This window comes from Gobius niger (assembly GCF_951799975.1).
Source record: "Gobius niger genome assembly, chromosome: 3".
Lineage (NCBI taxonomy): Eukaryota > Metazoa > Chordata > Actinopteri > Gobiiformes > Gobiidae > Gobius > Gobius niger.
The window spans coordinates 3,285,858-3,306,571 of record NC_136854.1 but is presented as its reverse complement, the minus strand read 5'-3'; the positions used below and the strand labels follow the sequence as shown (position 1 = coordinate 3,306,571).

Here is a 20,714-nt window from a genome sequence, read left to right as displayed (position 1 = left end):
AGCTCAAAGTGACGGGACAGTGGACACGATGCAGACACGATGCTCTGCTTTACTGTAATGCTGAGACAAATCTGTTATTTTCCTGCCCTGTTTAACAACTCTGCCAAGTTTAGCTTTGTTTTTGACAGTTAAATGACCAAACCAAGAGGCTGTTAAACATCAGTAGCTCTCGTTAAGGTCACTGACTTTAACCCTCTCAGCGACGCAGCAGGAAAAGCCTTTGCTGAGCTTTCTTGTAAACACAGTCAACATGTTCGTTAAATGTGAAAGACTTGTCCAGAATTGTTCCTCTGCATCGTTTAACTGAAGTGGTTCCAACAGTGGGTTTGACGGCTCCAGTTTCCTTTGGCTGCTGAAGCACATTTCTTTAGTCTTATTTCTTGTTAAGTTGGAGGTTCCTGTCCTGGAACCTTTTCATGAGCTCGACTGTTGAGTTTACACAGTGAACCACCGAGTCAATGTTAGTGAGACGTGTGACCAGTGCCAGGTCATCAGCGTATTTAATGTTAAAATGTTTGTGTCATATCTGATTTCACGTGTGTTTATTGAAAATAACAAGGGCAGACCTGTGTTTAGCGTTATATCATTTTAGGGCACCGTCACTGTTTACACACTTTATCCAGGCATAGGACCAACACAAAGAGAATACGTAGGTAGGGAATGAAAAACACGACTCAGTTCAACGTAAAAACATAGAAACATTGATCAGTGAACATACTATTATAACCAATACAATTAACTCAATTCTATTATAGCTGAGAAAAACTTTCAAAAATCCAAATCACTGCCATGAAAACAGTGAAATATCCCACTGACCCACAGATGAATAATTCAAAACAACACTGACCTGGAACAACATTATTATTTTCATTTCTGATTTTGAACAAGGAAATAAACCAGGACTAACTCTGCCCAAAGTAAATCAACATACAAGAGCTAAAGTCAGGACTAAAGCAGGACTAAAGCAGGACTAAAGCAGGACTAAACCAGGACTAAACCTGGACTAAAGCTGCTGAATATGATGAGATCAGACAAACCTGAGCGCAGACAAAGGGTCCACAGAGTCCAGAGGAAAGTCTGTGACGCTTGGATCGGTCAGTTTGTGAAAGTTCCTCCACTGACAATGACAATAATTCTGATTCTGAACAACTGGTGTCCCTGAAGTAGAGCCGTGTTGAATATATCAACTTGTTTGTTTTTCTTCCCTGAGAAACTCATGCCGGACCTGCATTGGCATCAGTCCCGGTGTTTTTATATCAGACATATACGAGTTAAACCGGTTCAGACCCGACTCAGGCACAAACACGCCAGGATGATGAAAGGGCATCTGAGTATTTCCAGTCAAAGAGCTCAGAATCAACAAACTCAAACTTCATATTTGATCCATGAGTTACTGAGCCTCGAAAAGTAAAAAATAATAATAATCACTACTATTTTTGTGATTTTGTTGCATGTTTGAGTTTTTTTAATGGTATATTAATACACAGGCAACTAGTAAAAAAAATAGATGTGCCTCTGAAACTTTCCGCAGTGATTTGCTTCTTCTGAAGAGCACCTGGTCCTACAAACGATGGAGATCCAGTGAGCACCTCTGGCCTCCTCCCTGTTCAATTATTTATTACCTTTAACATAATCTGTATTTATTTTCTAAATATCTTCTTAAGACAATTAAAAGTCCAAATTATATTAAATCTGCTCACGTTTCTAAACTGATCCTCTATTGAGAGAGCCCTGTGTACACACTGGGTGGCGCTGTTGCTGCTGGTATACAGGCTGATGGACTCCAGAAGGTGAACAAGCTTTGGCAGAGTTCATTACGCTGAGCTTTTATGTTTTACGGATATTTTATACTTGAATGAATGATGAATTTACAATCTTTTTTAAAATCTTACTTGACTTTTGGACTCTGTTTTGATGAACACAAAGCATCTCTGGTCACATGACTCATGCTGTTGCTTTGTAAACGGCAGAGATAATTACCCTGGTCAGTTTGTGAAAGTCCCTTCACTGACAATGGCAATAATTCTGAACCCAGTCGTGACCCTAAAGTAGAGCCGTGTTGAATATATCAACTTGTTTTGTTTTTCTTCCTTGAGAAACTCTTGCCGGACCTGCATTGGCATCAGTCCAGGTGTTTTTATATAAGATATAGGTGACCAGACACGGAAAGTAAGGACACAAGTCAGTTCTGGGGCATTTTGAGCTATTCACAGAGCATGACTGTAGAAGCTTCCAACATTGTGTAACACATGGAAATCTGATCCTATTTGGAGAAGATGTGGCAGTTTGAATTAAGGACCTCGAAGTATGTCAAAGGGAGAAATCGGCCTCTAAACCTTTGGGCTGTTCTCACCTCTCTCTCTGCTCGACTGACAATAGGGCTCATTTACATCTCATTTAGAAAAGCCACACCCGCTCCCCCCGTAAAGCTGTAAAGCACAGGGGGGAGAAAAAGCAAAAGGAAAGAAAAATGTGCCATCAAAGCAAAAAAAAGGCTTGCAAACAGGTAATATATAAATAAATGTCTCTTGCATAAATCCACTTCCATTAGAGCCGACCTCTACAGCAGCTAGCAACACAATGAAAACAAAAAGTATTGAGCATCGATGGTCACTAAACGGGTCAATATAGACCACAATGCAGAAAGAAAAAATGGCGGATGAGAAGCTGCCACAATACACATACACAAAGTAACAATACCCATCGCCTTTTTGTGCGAACCAGCACACTAATGTTATGCCACAAAAAAGCTAACATCTCTCTAGCTACATACTGGTTGCTGAAGCACATTTCTATAGTCTTATTTACGTTAAGTTGGAGGTTCCTGTCCTGGAACCTTTTCATGAGCTCGACTGTTGAGTTTACACAGTGAACCACTGAGTCAATGTTAGTGAGACGTGTGACCAGTGCCAGGTCATCAGCGTATTTAATGTTAAATGTTTGTGTCATATCTGATTTCATGTGTGTTTATTGAAAATAACAAGGGCAGAACTGTGTTTAGCGTTATATCATTTTATATCAGGTGCCCTTTGTCACTGTTCACACACTTTATCCAGGCATAGGACCAACACAAAGAGAATACATACGTAGGGAATGAAAAACACGACTCAGTTCAACGTAAAAACATAGAAACAATGTCATTGATCACTGAACATACTATTATAACCAATACAATTAACTCAATTCTATTATAGCTGAGAAACACTTTCAAAAGTCCAAACCACTGTCATGAAAACAGTGAAATATCCCACTGACCCACAGATGAATAATTCAAAACAACTCTCACCTGGAACAACATTATTATTTTCATTTCTGATTTTGAACAAGGAAATAAACCAGGACTAACTCTGCCCAAAGTAAATCAACATAAGAGAACTAAAGTCAGGACTAAACCAGGACTAAACCTGGACTAAAGCTGCTGAATATGATGAGATCAGACAAACCTGAGCGCAGACAAAGGGTCCACAGAGTCCAGAGGAAAGTCTGTGACGCTTGGATCGGTCAGTTTGTGAAAGTTCCTCCACTGGCAATGACAATAATTCTGATTCTGAACAACTGGTGTCCCTGAAGTAGAGCCGTGTTGAATATATCAACTTGTTTGTTTTTCTTCCCTGAGAAACTCATGCCGGACCTGCATTGGCATCAGTCCCCGTGTTTTTATATCAGACATATACGAGTTAAACCGGTTCAAACCCGACTCAGGCACAAACACACCAGGATGATGAAAGGGCATCTGAGTATTTCCAGTCAAAGAGCTCAGAATCAACAAACTCAAACTTCATATTTGATCCTTGAGTTTCTGAGCCTCGACACCGGGGGAGCCAGACCTTTGTTCACCTCCTGAGATCTACCAGTTCAGAGTCAACGTCGTGATCCTGCACTCATTGTTTCCAGCCTGGAATAATTAACCTCACAATAAAAGGAAAAAATAATAATAACCATTATTTTTGTAATTTCGTTGCATGTATGAGTTTTTTTAATGGTCCGGTGCATATTAATACACAGGCAACTAGTAAAAAAAATAAATGCGCCTCTGAAACTTTATTTTCCACATTGATTTGCTTGTTATGCACTAATGTTCTGCCACATCTTTCTAGCTCAGTTCATTATAAAATCAGTTCTTTCTAAAATCAGTTCATTATAAAATCAGTTCATTGCAGACGCAGCAGCAGCAGATTCACTTCATCAAAAGAAAAGGAACAGACTGACTGATCGACATTAGTTACAGCTTATGCAGCTCCTTGATGCAAAGGGAACAAAATAATTCCTGTACATTTTTCTGGCACACGGAAGTCTGTGTCTCTGCCCTGATGAAGGAGCTCAAAGTGATGGGACAGTGGACACGATGCAGACACGATGCTCTGCTTTACTGTGATGCTGAGACAAACCTGTTATTTTACTGCCCTGTTTAACAACTCTGCCAAGTTTAGCTTTGTTTTTTTTGTTTTTTAAATATCAGCAGCTCTCGTTAAGGTCACTGACTTTAACCCTCTCAGCGACGCAGCAGGAAAAGCCTTTGCTGAGCTTTCTTGTAAACACAGTCAACATGTTCGTTTAATGTGAAAGACTTGTCCAGAATTGTTCCTCTACATCAGGGGGAGGCAAGTTTGCGTCGTTGGGGGCCGATTTTCATCATTGCCAAAACACCCAAGGGCCGAACCTGAACATTGTCGCCTAAAGTAAAGAACTATTCTCTGCAAATGCCAATGTTTTACATCAGTGGTTCCCAAGTGTCAGGGCTTTGGGACCCACCATTAGACCCAAATAAAACTGTAATTTGTCACACATCGTATAAAATATTGTATTTTCCACGCACGTTTTTGTTGAACAAGCAGCAGATATCCCATTAAGTCTGAAATTGTGCTAAAAACAACCCAAAAACATTAATTTTAACGGTCACAGTTAGTGTGTCCACGCAGTTTCAGATGGAAAATATTGAATAAAAGTTCCCTATAGACTCACGGCCCGCTGAAAATGGTTCCATGACCCACTTTTGGGTCCCGACCCACCAGTAGAGAATCACTGTTTAACATTATGACCAAGCGGTCATAATGGTTCTGTGCTGGAGGGCCGGATTTGGCCCTCGGGCCTGACGTTGCCTACCCCTGCTCTACATCGTTTAACTGAAGTGGTTCCAACAGTGGGTTTGGCTCCAGTTTCCTTTGGCTGCTGAAGCACATTTCTTTAGTCTTATTTACGTTAAGTTGGAGGTTCCTGTCCTGGAACCTTTTCATGAGCTCGACTGTTGAGTTTACACAGTGAACCACCGAGTCAATGTTAGTGAGACGTGTGACCAGTGCCAGGTCATCAGCATATTTAATGTTAAAATGTTTGTGTCATATCTGATTTCATTTGTGTTTATTGAAAAAAACAAGGGCAGACCTGTGTTTAGCGCTATATCATTTTAGGGCACCGTCACTGTTCACACACTTTATCCAGGCATAGGACCAACACAAAGAGAATACGTAGGTAGGGAATGAAAAACACGACTCAGTTCAACGTAAAAACATAGAAACATTGATCAGTGAACATACTATTATAACCAATGCAATTAACTCAATTCTATTATAGCTGAGAAACACTTTCAAAAGTCCAAACCACTGTCATGAAAACAATGAAATATCCCACTGACCCACAGATGAATAATTCAAAACAACACTGACCTGGAACAACATTATTATTTTCATTTCTGATTTTGAACAAGGAATTAAACCAGGACTAACTCTGTCCAACGTAAATCAATACAAGAGCTAAAGTCAGGACTAAACCAGGACTAAAGCAGGACTAAACCAGGACTAAAGCAGGACTAAACCAGGACTAAACCAGGACTAAAGCTGCTGAATATGATGAGATCAGACAAACCTGAGCGCAGACAAAGGGTCCACAGAGTCCAGAGGAAAGTCTGTGACGCTTGGATCGGTCAGTTTGTGAAAGTTCCTTCACTGACAATGACAATAATTCTGATTCTGAACAACTCCTGACCCTGAAGTAGAGCCGTGTTGAATATATCAACTTGTTTTGTTTTTCTTCCTTGAGAAACTCTTGCCGGACCTGCATTGGCATCAGTCCAGGTGTTTTTATATAAGATATATGTGACCAGACACGGAAAGTAAGGACACATGTCAGTTCTGGGGCATTTTGAGCTATTCCCAGAGCATGAAAGTAAAAGCTTACAACATTGTGTAACACATGGAAATCTGATCCTATTTGGAGAAGATGTGGCAGTTTGAATTAAGGACCTCGAAATATGTCAAAGGGAGAAATCGGCCTCTAAAGCTTTGGGCTGTTCTCACCTCTCTCTGCTGCTCGACTGACAATAGGGCTCATTTACATCTCATTTAGAAAAGCCACACCCGCTCCCCCCGTAAAGCTGTAAAGCACAGGGGGGAGAAAAAGCAAAAGGAAAGAAAAATGTGCCATCAAAGAAAAAAAAAGGTTTGTAAACAGGTAATATATAAATAAATGTCTCTTGCATAAGTCCACTTCCATTAGAGCCGACCTCTACAGCAGCTAGCAACACAATGAAAACAAAAAGTATTGAGCATCGATGGTCACTAAACGGGTCAATATAGACCACAATGCAGAAAGAAAAAATGGCGGATGAGAAGCTGCCACAATACACATACACAAAGTAACAATACCCATCGCCTTTTTGTGCGAACCAGCACACTAATGTTATGCCACAAAAAAGCTAACATCTCTCTAGCTACATACTGGCTGCTGAAGCACATTTCTTTAGTCTTATTTACGTTAAGTTGGAGGTTCCTGTCCTGGAACCTTTTCATGAGCTCGACTGTTGAGTTTACACAGTGAACCACTGAGTCAATGTTAGTGAGACGTGTGACCAGTGCCAGGTCATCAGCGTATTTAATGTTAAATGTTTGTGTCATATCTGATTTCATGTGTGTTTATTGAAAATAACAAGGGCAGAACTGTGTTTAGCGTTATATCATTTTATATCAGGTGCCCTTTGTCACTGTTCACACACTTTATCCAGGCATAGGACCAACACAAAGAGAATACATACGTAGGGAATGAAAAACACGACTCAGTTCAACGTAAAAACATAGAAACAATGTCATTGATCACTGAACATACTATTATAACCAATACAATTAACTCAATTCTATTATAGCTGAGAAACACTTTCAAAAGTCCAAACCACTGTCATGAAAACAGTGAAATATCCCACTGACCCACAGATGAATAATTCAAAACAACTCTCACCTGGAACAACATTATTATTTTCATTTCTGATTTTGAACAAGGAAATAAACCAGGACTAACTCTGCCCAAAGTAAATCAACATAAGAGAACTAAAGTCAGGACTAAACCAGGACTAAACCTGGACTAAAGCTGCTGAATATGATGAGATCAGACAAACCTGAGCGCAGACAAAAGGGTCCACAGAGTCCAGAGGAAAGTCTGTGACGCTTGGATCGGTCAGTTTGTGAAAGTTCCTCCACTGGCAATGACAATAATTCTGATTCTGAACAACTGGTGTCCCTGAAGTAGAGCCGTGTTGAATATATCAACTTGTTTGTTTTTCTTCCCTGAGAAACTCATGCCGGACCTGCATTGGCATCAGTCCCCGTGTTTTTATATCAGACATATACGAGTTAAACCGGTTCAAACCCGACTCAGGCACAAACACGGCAGGATGATGAAAGGGCATCTGAGTGTTTCCAGTCAAAGAGCTCAGAATCAACAAACTCAAACTTCATATTTGATCCATGAGTTACTGAGCCTCGAAAAGGAAAAAATAATAATAATCACTACTATTTTTGTGATTTTGTTGCATGTTTGAGTTGTTTTAATGGTATATTAATACACAGGCAACTAGTAAAAAAATAGATGCGCCTCTGAAACTTTCCACAGTGATTTGCTTTTTTTGAAGAGCAGCTGGTCCTACAAACGATGGAGATCCAGTGAGCACCTCCGGCCTCCTCCCTGTTCAATTATTTATTGCCTTTCAAATAATCTGTATTTGTTTTCTAAATATTTTCTTTAGACAATTAAGTGATATTAAATCTGCTCACATTTCTAAACTGATCCTGTGTACACACTGGGTGGCGCTGTTGCTGCTGACATATAGGCTGATGGACCCCAGAAGGTGAACAACCTTTGGCAGAGTTCATTACACTGAGCTTTTATGTTTTACGGATATTTTATATTTGAATTAATGATGAATTTACACTGAAATCTTACTGGACTTTTGGACTTAAAGCAACTCTGGTCACATGACTGATGCTGTCACTTTGTAAAGGGCAGAGATAATTACCCTGGTCAGTTTGTGAAAGTCCCTTCACTGACAATGGCAATAATTCTGAACCCAGTCGTGACCCTAAAGTAGAGCCGTGTTGAATATATCAACTTGTTTTGTTTTTCTTCCTTGAGAAACTCTTGCCGGACCTGCATTGGCATCAGTCCAGGTGTTTTTATATAAGATATACAGTGGGGAAAAAAAGTATTTGGCCAAAATCCAATAGAAAGTCTATGGGAATCTGACCAAATACTTTTTTCCCCCACTGTATGTGACCAGACACGGAAAGTAAGGACACATGTCAGTTCTGGGGCATTTTGAGCTATTCCCAGAGCATGACAGTATAAGCTTTCCAACATTGTGTAACACATGGAAATCTGATCCTATTTGGAGAAGATGTGACAGTTTGAATTAAGGACCTCGAAATATGTAAAAGGGAGAAATCGGCCTCTAAACCTTTGGGCTGTTCTCACCTCTCTCTGCTGCTCGACTGACAATAGGGCTCATTTACATCTCATTTAGAAAAGCCACACCCGCTCCCCCCGTAAAGCTGTAAAGCACAGGGGGGAGAAAAAGCAAAAGGATAGAAAAATGTGCCATCAAAGAAAAAAAAAGGTTTGTAAACAGGTAATATATAAATAAATGTTTCTTGCATAAATCCACTTCCATTAGAGCCGACCTCTACAGCAGCTAGCAACACAATGAAAACAAAAAGTATTGAGCATCGATGGTCACTAAACGGGTCAATATAGACCACAATGCATTGCGGGCTGAAGAATAAATGGCGGATGAGGAGCTGCCAAAATACACATTTGAAGTTACAATACCCATCGCCTTTTTGTGCGAACCAGCGTACTAGAGTTATGCCACATCTCTCTAGCTGCATACTGCTTTAAGCTAGTGCTACAAAACGAGTCACTGGTGGTCAGTCAATGTTTTTTTATATGTACTTATGTTATAGGTATAGCATTTATTGTGTGTTTCTAACCAACGTGGATGTGGACCGCTTTATCTGTCTGCCCGTTCTGCTGCAGCGGCCGGATGAGAGGACGACCATTATGAAAGATTAGTTGTGTTGTGACTGAAACTCATCTGTATAATTGAGACTCTGATCCTCAGTCTGACAGAGACACTGAGGAGTCTTCAGTCCAGAGCCCAAACCCAGGGCTCAGGGTGTGAGCGAAGGTGGTGTTGAAGGTGTGGAGGTGGATCAGTTCCTCAGAGGAGACTGTGTAGAAGGACAGAGAGCCAGCAGCACAGTCCACATACACCCCTACTGTCCCAGAGGAGGAGCAGGGCTGAGGGAGAGGGGTTTCTTTGTCTTTATGCAAAACATAGAAACCATATTTAGAGCAGACCAGACTCCAGGACTGATCATTGCGTCCAAACAAACTGTCATCACCTCGTCCTTTCCTCCTGATTCTTCTGTAAGACACTGATATATAAACCTCTCCTCTCCACTGGACCTCCCAGTAACAGCGCCCAGTCAGAACAGAGTCACACAGAAGCTGAGACCAGTTCTCAAATCTGTCCTGATGATTTGGATACGGCTGATCTTCTCTCACACATGTCGCCTTCTTGTTGTTGTCAGACAGTTTGAGGTTTATCTGAGCTGTGTTTGGATCCAGAGAGAGTTCAGTGAAATCTGACGGAGAGAAAACACAGCAGCAGTTAGTCCCTGTTCACTCTTTAGAGGAGAACGACATTTATATTAATTTGAAATGGACTCAAAGATTCAAATATAAATATATCAACAAATACATGATTGATTTAATTGTTTCACTTTAAAATAAAACATTTTTAAGCCACAGTTTGTAACAACAACCCCATGAACTGCTACCTTAACGTGGTGGGGTTGTTTGAGTGCCCGAATGATCCGAGGAGCTATGTTGTCTGGGGCTTTATGCCCCTGGTAGGGTCTCCCATGGCAAACAGGTCCGAGGTGACGGGTCAGACGAAGAGCAGTTCAGAAGACCCCCATGGACGTACACTATTAAAGGACCGTGACGTCGCCCGGCATGGCGCAGCCGGGGCCCCACCCTGGAGCCAGACCTGGGGTTGGGGCCCGAACGCGAGCGTCTGGTGGCCGGGTCTCTGCCCACGGGGCCCGGCCGGGCACAGCCCGAAGGGACGACGTGGGCCCGCCCTCCTGTGGACTCACCACCCGCAGAGGGATCCATAGGGGTCGGGTGCAGAGAGGACTGGGTGGCAGTCAGAGGCAGGTGCCTCGACGACCTGGTCCGCATGCACAGCTTCTGGCGTTCGGGACATGGAACGTCACCTCGCTGGGGGGGAAGGAGCCTGAGCTTGTGCGGGAGGTGGAGAGATACCGACTAGATATAGTCGGGCTCACCTCCACGCACAGCTTGGGTTCCGGATCCCAACTCCTGGAGAGAGGCTGGACTCTCCATTTTTCTGGAGTTGCCCGCGGGGAGAGGCGGCGGGCTGGGGTGGGTTTGCTCATATCCCCCCAGCTCAGCCGCCACGTGTTGGAGTTCACCCCGGTGGACGAGAGGGTCGCGTCCCTACGCCTTCGGGTCGGGGACAGGTCTCTCACCGTTGTTTCGGCCTACGGGCCCAACATCGGTGCAGAGTACCCGGCCTTCTTGGAGTCCCTGGGAGGGGTACTAGATAGTGCTCCGACTGGGGACTCCATTGTTCTGCTGGGGGACTTCAACGCCCATGTGGGTAACGACAGTGAGACCTGGGAGGGAGTGATTGGGAAGAACGGCCTCCCCGATCTGAACCCGAGTGGTGTTCTGTTATTGGACTTCTGTGCTAGTCACGGTTTATCCATAACGAACACCATGTTCGAGCACAAGGGTGTCCATAAGTGCACGTGGCACCAGGACACCCTAGGCAGGAGGTCGATGATCGACTTTGTAGTTGTGTCGTCTGACCTCCGGCCGCGTGTCTCGGACACTCGGGTGAAGAGAGGGGCTGAGCTGTCAACCGATCACCACCTGGTGGTGAGCTGGATCCGCTGGCAGGGGAGGAAGCCGGTCAGACCTGGCAGGCCCAAACGTGTTGTGAGGGTCTGCTGGGAACGTCTGGTGGATCCCTCTGTCAGTGGGGTCTTCAACTCCCACCTCCGGAAGAGCTTCACCCAGATTCCGGGGGAGGCGGGGGACATGGAGTCAGAGTGGACTCTGTTCTCCTCCTCCATTGTCGATGCGGCTGCTCGTAGTTGTGGCCGTAAGGTCTCTAGTGCCTGTCGCGGCGGCAATCCCCGAACCCGGTGGTGGCGCCCGGAAGTAAGGGATGCCGTCAAGCTGAAGAAGGAGTCCTACCTGGCCTTGTTGGCATGTGGGACTCCTGAGGCAGCTGAGAGGTACCGGCAGGCCAAGCGTGCTGCGGCTCGTGCGGTCGCAGAAGCTAAAACTCGGGTCTGGGAGGAGTTCGGGGAGGCCATGGAGGAAGACTATCGGTCGGCCTCGAAGAGATTCTGGCAAACCATCCGGCGCCTCAGGAGGGGGAAGCAGTGCTTCACCAACACTGTGTACAGTGCGGGTGGGGGGCTGCTGACCTCGACTGGGGATGTCGTCGGGCGGTGGAAGGAGTACTTCGAGGACCTCCTCAATCCCGTCGTCACGTCTTCCAATGAGGAAGCAGAGGCTGGGGACTCGGAGGTGGGCTCGCCCATCACCGGGGCTGAAGTCACCAAGGTGGTGAGAAAGCTCCTTGGTGGCAAGGCTCCGGGGGTGGATGAGATTCGCCCTGAGTACCTTAAGTCTCTGGATGTTGTAGGACTGTCTTGGCTGACACGTCTCTGCAACATCGCGTGGCGGTCGGGGACAGTGCCTCTGGATTGGCAGACCGGGGTGGTGGTCCCTCTCTTTAAAAAGGGGGATCGGAGGGTGTGTTCCAATTACAGAGGAATCACCCTCCTTAGCCTCCCCGGTAAGGTCTATTCCGGGGTGCTGGAGAGGAGGATCCGGCCGATGGTTGAACCTCGGATCCAGGAGGAACAATGCGGTTTTCGTCCTGGTCGTGGCACACTGGACCAACTCTATACCCTTCATCGGGTACTCAAGGGTTCGTGGGAGTTCGCCCAACCAGTCCACATGTGTTTTGTGGATCTGGAGAAAGCGTTCGACCGCGTCCCTCGTGGTGCCCTGTGGGGGGTGCTCCGGGAGTATGGGGTCCGGGGCCCTCTGCTAAGGGCTGTCCGTTCCCTGTATGACCTCAGCAGGAGCTTGGTTCGCATTGCCGGCAGTAAGTCAGACCTGTTCCCGGTGCGTGTTGGTCTCCGCCAGGGCTGCCCTTTGTCACCGGTTCTGTTCATTACTTTTATGGACAGAATTTCTAGGGGCCAGGGGCCGGAGGGTGTCCGGTTTGGGAGCCTCAGAGTCTCATCTCTGCTGTTTGCGGACGATGTTGTTCTGATGGCTTCAACGAACCAGGACCTCCAGCACGCACTGGGGCGGTTTGCAGCCGAGTGTGTAGCGGCCGGGATGAGGATCAGCACCTCCAAATCCGAGGCCATGGTTCTCCACCGGAAAAAAGGTGGCTTCCCCTCTTCAGGTCGGTGGGGAGTCCTTACCTCAAGTGGAGGAGTTCAAGTATCTCGGGATCTTGTTCACGAGTGAGGGACGGAAGGAGCGTGAGATCGATAGCCGGATCGGTGCGGCGTCAGCAGTGATGCGGTCGCTGTATCGGTCTGTCGTGGTGAAGAGGGAGCTGAGTCGGGGCAAAGCTCTCGATTTACCGATCGATCTACGTTCCCACCCTCACCTATGGTCATGAGATTTGGGTAATGACCGAAAGGACAAGATCGCGAATACAAGCGGCCGAAATGAGTTTCCTTCGCAGGGTGGCTGGGCGCACCCTTCGAGATCGGGTGAGGAGCTCAGTTACCCGAGAGGAGCTCGGAGTAGAGTCGCTTCTCCTTCTCGTCAAAAGGAGCCAGCTGAGGTGACTCGGGCATCTGTTCCGGATACCTCCTCGTCGCCTCCCGCGGGAGGTGTTCCAGGCATGTCCTAGTGGGACAAGGCCTCGTGGAAAACCCAGGACACGGTGGTGGGACTATGTCTCCAAGCTGGCCTGGTGTCGCCTCGGGGTCCCCCCAGAACAGCTGGAGGAGGTGTGTGTGGATCGGGAAGTTTGGGCATCTCTGCTGAGACTGCTGCCCCCGCGACCCGGCCCCGGATAAAGCGGAAGAAAATGGATGGATGGATGGAGTTTGTAACATTTCACCCCGACAATAGAATAAAACAGGAGCTTTAATTATTGTTTCTGTAAAAATGCTTCTGTTTCAAAGGCTTCACAGGATCGTCTGAGTGAAGCTGAGCTCATTTATTTATGTTTCAGTTTAGTTTCTCTTGTGACGTAGCCACACAAAACCTGGAATGTTTTGAAGTGACCCCCCTTCTTTTCTTGGTTGGCAGAGCCGATAAATATTAGTACGAGGTTTACCACCATTCCAAAGAAAGTGCTTTATCATGTTATTGTAACTTATTAGTATAGGTCGTGGTATGCACATAGGTAACATTCCAGTATAATAATTGATAAGAGGGGCTATGACCATTTTCACTGTGTTTACTTTCCCCCATAATGTTACATTTAACTTGCTCCATTTATCCAAATTAGTCTTAATCTTGTTGAGCATTTTTCCCATATTGACAGCCATAATATCATCTATATTTGGGTTCAATTCAATTCCAAGATAATTCATTCCTTTATCCAACCACCTAAAATTGAAACCAGTTAATAAACTCTGAGTACAAGCTTGTGAGACAGGCATCGCCTCAGATTTATGCCAATTAATTTTGTATCCAGAGAACAACGAATAGTTATCAATAACTTCAGGTAAGATTGTGATAGAATTAGTGGGGTCTTGACTCAATACCAAAGTGTCATCTGTGTACAAGAACAATTTGTGTTCCCTGCCCCCAGCAAATACGCCTTTAATTCTTGCGTTTTCTCTAATTTGAATTGCTAATGGCTCTAAAAAAATTAGTGAACAACAGTGGACTTATACTACACCCTTGGCGAATTGATCTGGAAATATTAAAAAATTGAGATAGTACCCCATTTGTTAATACAGCTGCTGTTGGTCTCGAATACAAGGTTCAGATCCATCTGTTAAAGAGGGGGTATTATGCTTTTTTCAGCCACATAGCACCAGTCTATTGCACACTACAATGATGACGAAACCTTCTGTTGGTCTGTCAATGCAGTAAATTAGAATAACTGCCTTGTATAAAATTGCTCTTTCAAAATGGCGGTAGCGAATGACTTGAAATAGGCCTCTGTCTCTTTAAGAACCTCTGACCCTTTCCGACACGCCCCCTCCACACGCTGTCTGTGGCATCACAACAACACTGCGCTCGTTGTCTCAACTGTATTGAAACTACGATCGGTGCATTTTATTTTTTATTGTTGGAAAGGAGCTACTGTTTATCACTTTGTGAACAATGGCCACACAGGATGTGATTTGAAGACGAACCTTCCACACCGGACGCTTGGAAGGGGCTCTCGCCTGAAAAATAACTGCTGTTTGGAGGCTCTCTCTTTGTAACTGCCATGCCCTATGGATCTCTAACTATACCCCCATGGACGACACCAGGATCTGCAGGAGCCCATACGATTCAAAAGACGGACATTATCTGTGCAGGTGGACAATGGTTTTTCGAGGTTACCCGTTAGCTTGTTATAATCGACTACAGCTCATTGTTGATGAAAAGTCTGCAATAAACCACACATGTGTAAAGCCAGGCTCATTGTGTGGTCATCTAAAGGCTGCTTCGAGTAGTTGCTGCTTTATTGACGTTATTTGTGCATAATATGCTGCCTGTTTTCAATGAATGTTGTAAAGGTGAAGGTTGTTAGCTTGTCGCGGCTAATAGTGCCTTAGCTCCTGGAGAAAACCACTCGGCTACGACTCACTGTAGATGAAATGTGAGCAGTAAACTACGAAATCAACAAGCCTGGCTCCGTGTGTGATCATCATAAAGGCTGCTTCAAGCAGTTGCCTGTTTTAGTGACATTTTCAATGCATAATATGCTGCTTGTATTCAGTGAATTTTCCCGTTAGCTTGTCGCGGCTAGCTTGTTAGCTCCGGGAGAAAGCCACTCGGCTATGACCCATTGTAGATGAAATGTGAGCAATAAACTTCCAAATCAACAAGCCCGGCTCCGTGTGTGATCATTGTTAAACTGTTCTTTATGTGTGTGGTGGTTTTATTGACTTTATGTGTGCATATTTCTCGTTTTCACGTGATGACTCGAGGTTTAGCTTAGCATTAGCTTTCTCCGGAGGCTCTGTGCATCATCAAGGCCCAGCGCAGAACCAGACATTGAAATAAGCGTTCTTGTCACCGGTTTGAATCCTGGGTGTTTAGATAACAGAAACACTGATGTGTGTCTTTGTAAAAGTCTGCTGTGGCTCCGGTTCACAACACATGAAGCTAATCCTCCATGATGACGCTGTTTACATCTTAGGGCTACACAGTGCGGGGAAGGGGTTCTGCTGAGGAGCAGTGGCTGGTTACTCGGCTGGTGACGAAAGGTCGGAGGCGTATCCTGGAGGTCGAGGGCGTTTCCTGAAGGAATCAGGCGTTTTATCCCTAAAATGGCTGCCATCAGAGTTTCTACAGATTACTTGAAAATACGTGAATGTGCCCAGGCAACACTTCAGGCATGGTTTTAATGAGGGAATGACTTAATAACATGATGTAAAGCTTGAAAAAGTCGTTTTTGCATAATACCCCCCCTTTAAATTTCTCACCTAGACCGAATTTTGCCAGGGCAGTGAACAAAAAACTCCACTCTACCCTGTCGAAAGCTTTCTGGGCATCCAAAGATACAGCTAACACAGGATTTACATTGTTTCTATTCATCCATAAGAGATGCAATAATCTTCTCATGTTATCTGACGCAGATCTGTTCTTGATGAAACCAACTTGATCTTTATGAATAATTTGTGGCAATACAGGCTCTAATCTTGTTGCCAACATCTTGGATAATATTTTACAGTCATTTATTAAACTTATTGGTCTATAATTGACTGGGTCAGTGAAATCTTTATCGCCTTTTGGAATTAAAGATATTACCGCCTGGTTAAAACTTTCAGGAAGTGATCCATATTCAAACGCTTCATGAAATACTACAGTCAGAAATGGGCAGAGTATATCTTTAAATTTTTGGTAGATTCGGCTGGAAAGCCATCTATCCCAGGTGACTTCCCAGTTTTCATTGCACCAATGGCTTTATTTACTTCAACCTCTGTTAAAGGAGTTTCCAACCTATCCTTATCATTTTGTGAGATCTTTGGTATTGTCATTTTGTCAAAAAATGCATACATTTCATTCTTACTAACCCTGTTTTCAGATATATACAAGTCTTGAAAAAACTTTTTGAAAGCCATGTTAATATCTGAGGAAGATGCATCATCCTTTTTTATTGCAGTAATTACATTCTGATTATTTCTTTTTTTAAGTTGTCTTGCCAATAACCTTCCTGTTTTTCCCCGTTCTCATAGAAGTTTGTTTTAAGCCGGAAAAGAGCATACTCTGCCTTCTTGTTACAGATTTCATGGAGATTAAATTTATGCTGGCAAATCTTTTTAAATGTATCATTATCAAATTGCCCTGCTATTTGTTTTTCCAAAGTACCTATTTGTTTCTCCAAAATGTGGATCTTTGCCTTATTTTCTTCAACCTTTTTAGAGCTAAAAGGTAAACATTTGCCACGAACAAATGCTTTCAGAGCATCCCACACTGTAGCCAACCTGTTAGTAGACCCAACATTTATCTCTAGAAAATATTTGATGTCTTCCTTCAATGTAGACACAAATTGTTCATCCTGCAATATGCTTGAATTTAGTCTCCATCTTCCTTGACAGTTTTTCTCAACCTTTAAATGTATATGTAGTTCCACAGGTGCATGATCCGTTAAGGTAATAACACCTATTTTACAGTTCGATACTAAGTCCAGGCATGAATTAGAGATCAGACAATAGTCTATTCGGGAATACGTTTTGTGACGGTGAGAATAAAAGGTGTACTCCCTTTCCAAAGGATGTACAAGTCTCCAGATGTCCACTAAGCCAACATCTTCTTTTAGAGAACTTAATGCCAATCCTGTTTTAGTGATTGAAGTTACATTATTGGCACTCCTGTCAATATATTCATCGGAAACATTATTAAAATCTCCACTTAATAAAACATGTCCCTACATGCTTCCTAACATCTTATTAATCTCATGTATAAAATTGGGTTCATCCCCATTTGGAGCATAAATGTTGCACAAAATGACCTGAACACCATTAATAAGTGCCTGGAGGCATAAGTATCGTCCAGTTTTGTCCTTAAATTGCTGTAATAAAACAAAATTGAGCCTTTGAAGTATCACAACACCACGGCTTTTACTTGATACTGAATTATGAAGAACTTTTCCAACCCAATCTCTTTTTAGCTTCAAGGCTTCATTTTCATTCTCAAAGTGTGTTTCTTGAATATATGCAGCATCAGTGTTATGAGACTTAAGATAACTAAGTATTTTTTTTCCTTTTGATTGTAGTGCTGCATCCATTTATGTTCCACGATACAATATTAACATCTCTATTGCCCATTATTACACCATGGCAAGTTATATATAAGCCTTATATCTTCCAGTCTACAACAATTAAACAAATACTGACAGCAGCAAACATGTTGAGCAGGAGACACTTCTCTGGGGATGAAACGGGTCTCACTGCAGACAGTGTTTATATGAAGACTCCATTACCCAGAATGCTTTGTGTGAACGTTATACTCACACTTCCTGACTCCTGGTTTTAACCTCTCAGCTCCAGCAGGATCCAGTCTGAGGAAACACACTTCAGTTAAACAGGGCATGCAGATGATGTCACACAGGAACAACTAAACAGCCTCACAGTTACAGGGTCATTGTGTCGCCCTGGAATCAGGGACCTGTTTTAAATTGATCGTTACATCTGTAAGAATAAACAGTGAAGCCCAGCACAATACTAAAGTATGGTGAGGTACAGTTTGTCCTTTTCATAGCATTGATATCCTTTATGTGGTTTCTTTATCATTAACATATAATTGGATGATGTTTCGAGGCCACTGGATGTGAATCTGAGCCACAAAAAGAAGAAACTGAATCTGAGTTAGCATTTAGCTCAGACGACACTTTTATTCACTCATTTGTATCTGAAGTCAAATCTTTAATGCTCTGGACATTCATGAATGTTTTCTAAAGAGGCGCTGACAGAAACCTAAATGTGGACAATTAAACATCTGATCAGAATGTTAAACCTGAACATTCTGATTGATCAGAATGTGCGATGTTTGAGGCTAATGCTAACAGACTCTGAAGAGTCTCCCGGACGAGCCGACTTGCTAACTGTCACATACGTGAGGATCGAATGTTACGTCTCCGTTTTATTTAAAGATCGACACCAAAACATGAGTTACTGTTGTCACTGATGCACAATGAATCTGAATGGAATCAAGTAAAACAAAATTACATGACAATGTGAAAATGAAAAAAAAACGTCCTGATTATAATGAATAATAGTCTGATCCACAGCTTGTTTGTGTCGACTGCAATAACTGTGTAATAACTGTGCAATAACTGTGTAATAACTGTGTAATAACTGTGTAATAACTGTGTAATAACTGTGTAATAACTGTAATAACTGTGTAATAACTGTGTAATAACTGTGTAATAACTGTAATAACTGTGTAATAACTGTGTAATAACTGAGTAATAACTGTGTAATAACTGAGTAATAACTGTCCTCACCTGAGAGTGGAGAGTGAGCAGTGGGGCTCCTCCTGTAGAGCAGTCAGGAGCTTTACTCCTATGTCTCCTGGATGGTTGAAGCTGAGGTCCAGGTCTGTCAGATGGGAGGGGTTGGACCTCAGAGCTGAGGCCAGAGCAGCACAGCCTTCCTCTGAGATCAGACACCCTGACAGTCTGAACACACAGGGTTAAACAGAGTCATAGAAATGACAAACTCACAGAGATGAAGAGTAAACCCTCTGACCTGAGCTGCTCCAGTTTACAGTGAGGACTCTTCAGTCCAACAGACAACATCTTCAGCCCTGAGTCCTTCAGGTCGTTCTTACTGAGGTCCAGGACTGTCAGACTAGAGGAGCTGAGGACTGAGGACAGAGCTTCACAGCTGCTCTCTGACAGGTTACAGCTGCTCAGTCTGGAGGAGAGAGCATAATTCAAAACAACAAAGTTACACAAAAAAAAATGTTTTAGCTGAAATAATTTTTTTTAAGATTAAAGACTGGATCTCAGGTTGTAAAAACCTCAGGTTTACACTGACTCTGAACTCTTTGGACCGATCGTGTTTCTAAACACAGGCTGTAGACAAGACTTTGGCTCTGAGCAAAGTCTTTAGATCCAGAGCTGATGTAATAAGTGGCTGAACAGACAGTCATGACCATAGGTGATGTTAAACTGTGGTCACGCCTCCTTTTTCCTCCTTCAGACTGTACCAGACTGGAATGTTTTCCACGGACCGAGGGGAAGTGGGGGAACAGGTGCTGGAGTTTGCAAGACTGTTGGTATTTTCTCTTTCTCTATGACACAGTGTTTAACAGTGGGACATATACAGTTTGTAGTTTGTCCTGTGAGAGCTGAGTCTAAATGCTGAATGAAGAACATGAGGCGCGATGTAAAGTTAGAGATGAGAAGATGCAGCGCGTTATGCAGCACAACTCGCTGCAGTCACTTCTATTTTCTGTCAGCCACTGGCCGTGGATACTGGCAAAGCAGTTTAGTGCACGATGACAGCCTCATTTGGACCAACGCTGTTGGACAAGGCACAAGATACAGCCCTATATGTTTGGCTGTGGCGACACAATTTCTGTACAATATTCATATAAAAACGTACAAACTACCAAACACCGACAAGAATACGGATAATGGGTTTTAATCACAGAATCTTAAAGCTTTACACACACCTTAAATAACAATAACTGTGTTCATATATGTGACAAATAAACATTTTTACAGTTGACGACACATGACGACATTTGAAAATAAAGATAAGCATCCAAACCTGAGCTGCTTCAGTTTACAGTGAGGACTCTCCAGTCCAACAGACAACATCTTCAGCCCTGAGTCCTTCAAGTCATTGTTACTGAGGTCCAGGTCTATCAGATGGGAGGGGTTGGACCTCAGAGCTGAGGCCAGAGCAGCACAGCCTTCCTCTGAGATCAGACACCCTGACAGTCTGAACACACAGGGTTAAACAGAGTCATAGAAATGACAAACTCACAGAGATGAAAAGTAAACCCTCTGACCTGAGCTGCTCCAGTTTACAGTGAGGACTCTTCAGTCCAACAGACAACATCTTCAGCCCTGAGTCCTTCAGGTCGTTGTTACTGAGGTCCAGGACTGTCAGACTAGAGGAGCTGAGGACTGAGGACAGAGCATCACAGCTGCTCTCTGACAGGTTACAGCTGCTCAGTCTGGAGAGAACACA

The 20,714-nt window shown here is 43.6% G+C and overlaps 1 protein-coding gene across 1 annotated transcript in view; it reads right to left on the bottom strand.

Annotated features, from left to right (window-relative positions):
• Positions 1–20,714, bottom strand: part of LOC306960573 (protein NLRC3-like) — a gene marked incomplete at its 5' end in the record, with an annotated part of 148,158 nt that overhangs the window by 122,679 nt on the left and 4,765 nt on the right. Inside the window, 5 exons of the mRNA XM_079553006.1 lie at positions 9,371–9,908; positions 18,024–18,070; positions 19,016–19,189; positions 19,260–19,427; positions 20,533–20,700. Coding sequence (XP_079409132.1) covers positions 9,379–9,908; positions 18,024–18,070; positions 19,016–19,189; positions 19,260–19,427; positions 20,533–20,700 — 1,087 coding nt within the window. The 3' untranslated portion in view covers positions 9,371–9,378. The remainder of the gene's footprint in view (positions 1–9,370; positions 9,909–18,023; positions 18,071–19,015; positions 19,190–19,259; positions 19,428–20,532; positions 20,701–20,714) is intronic.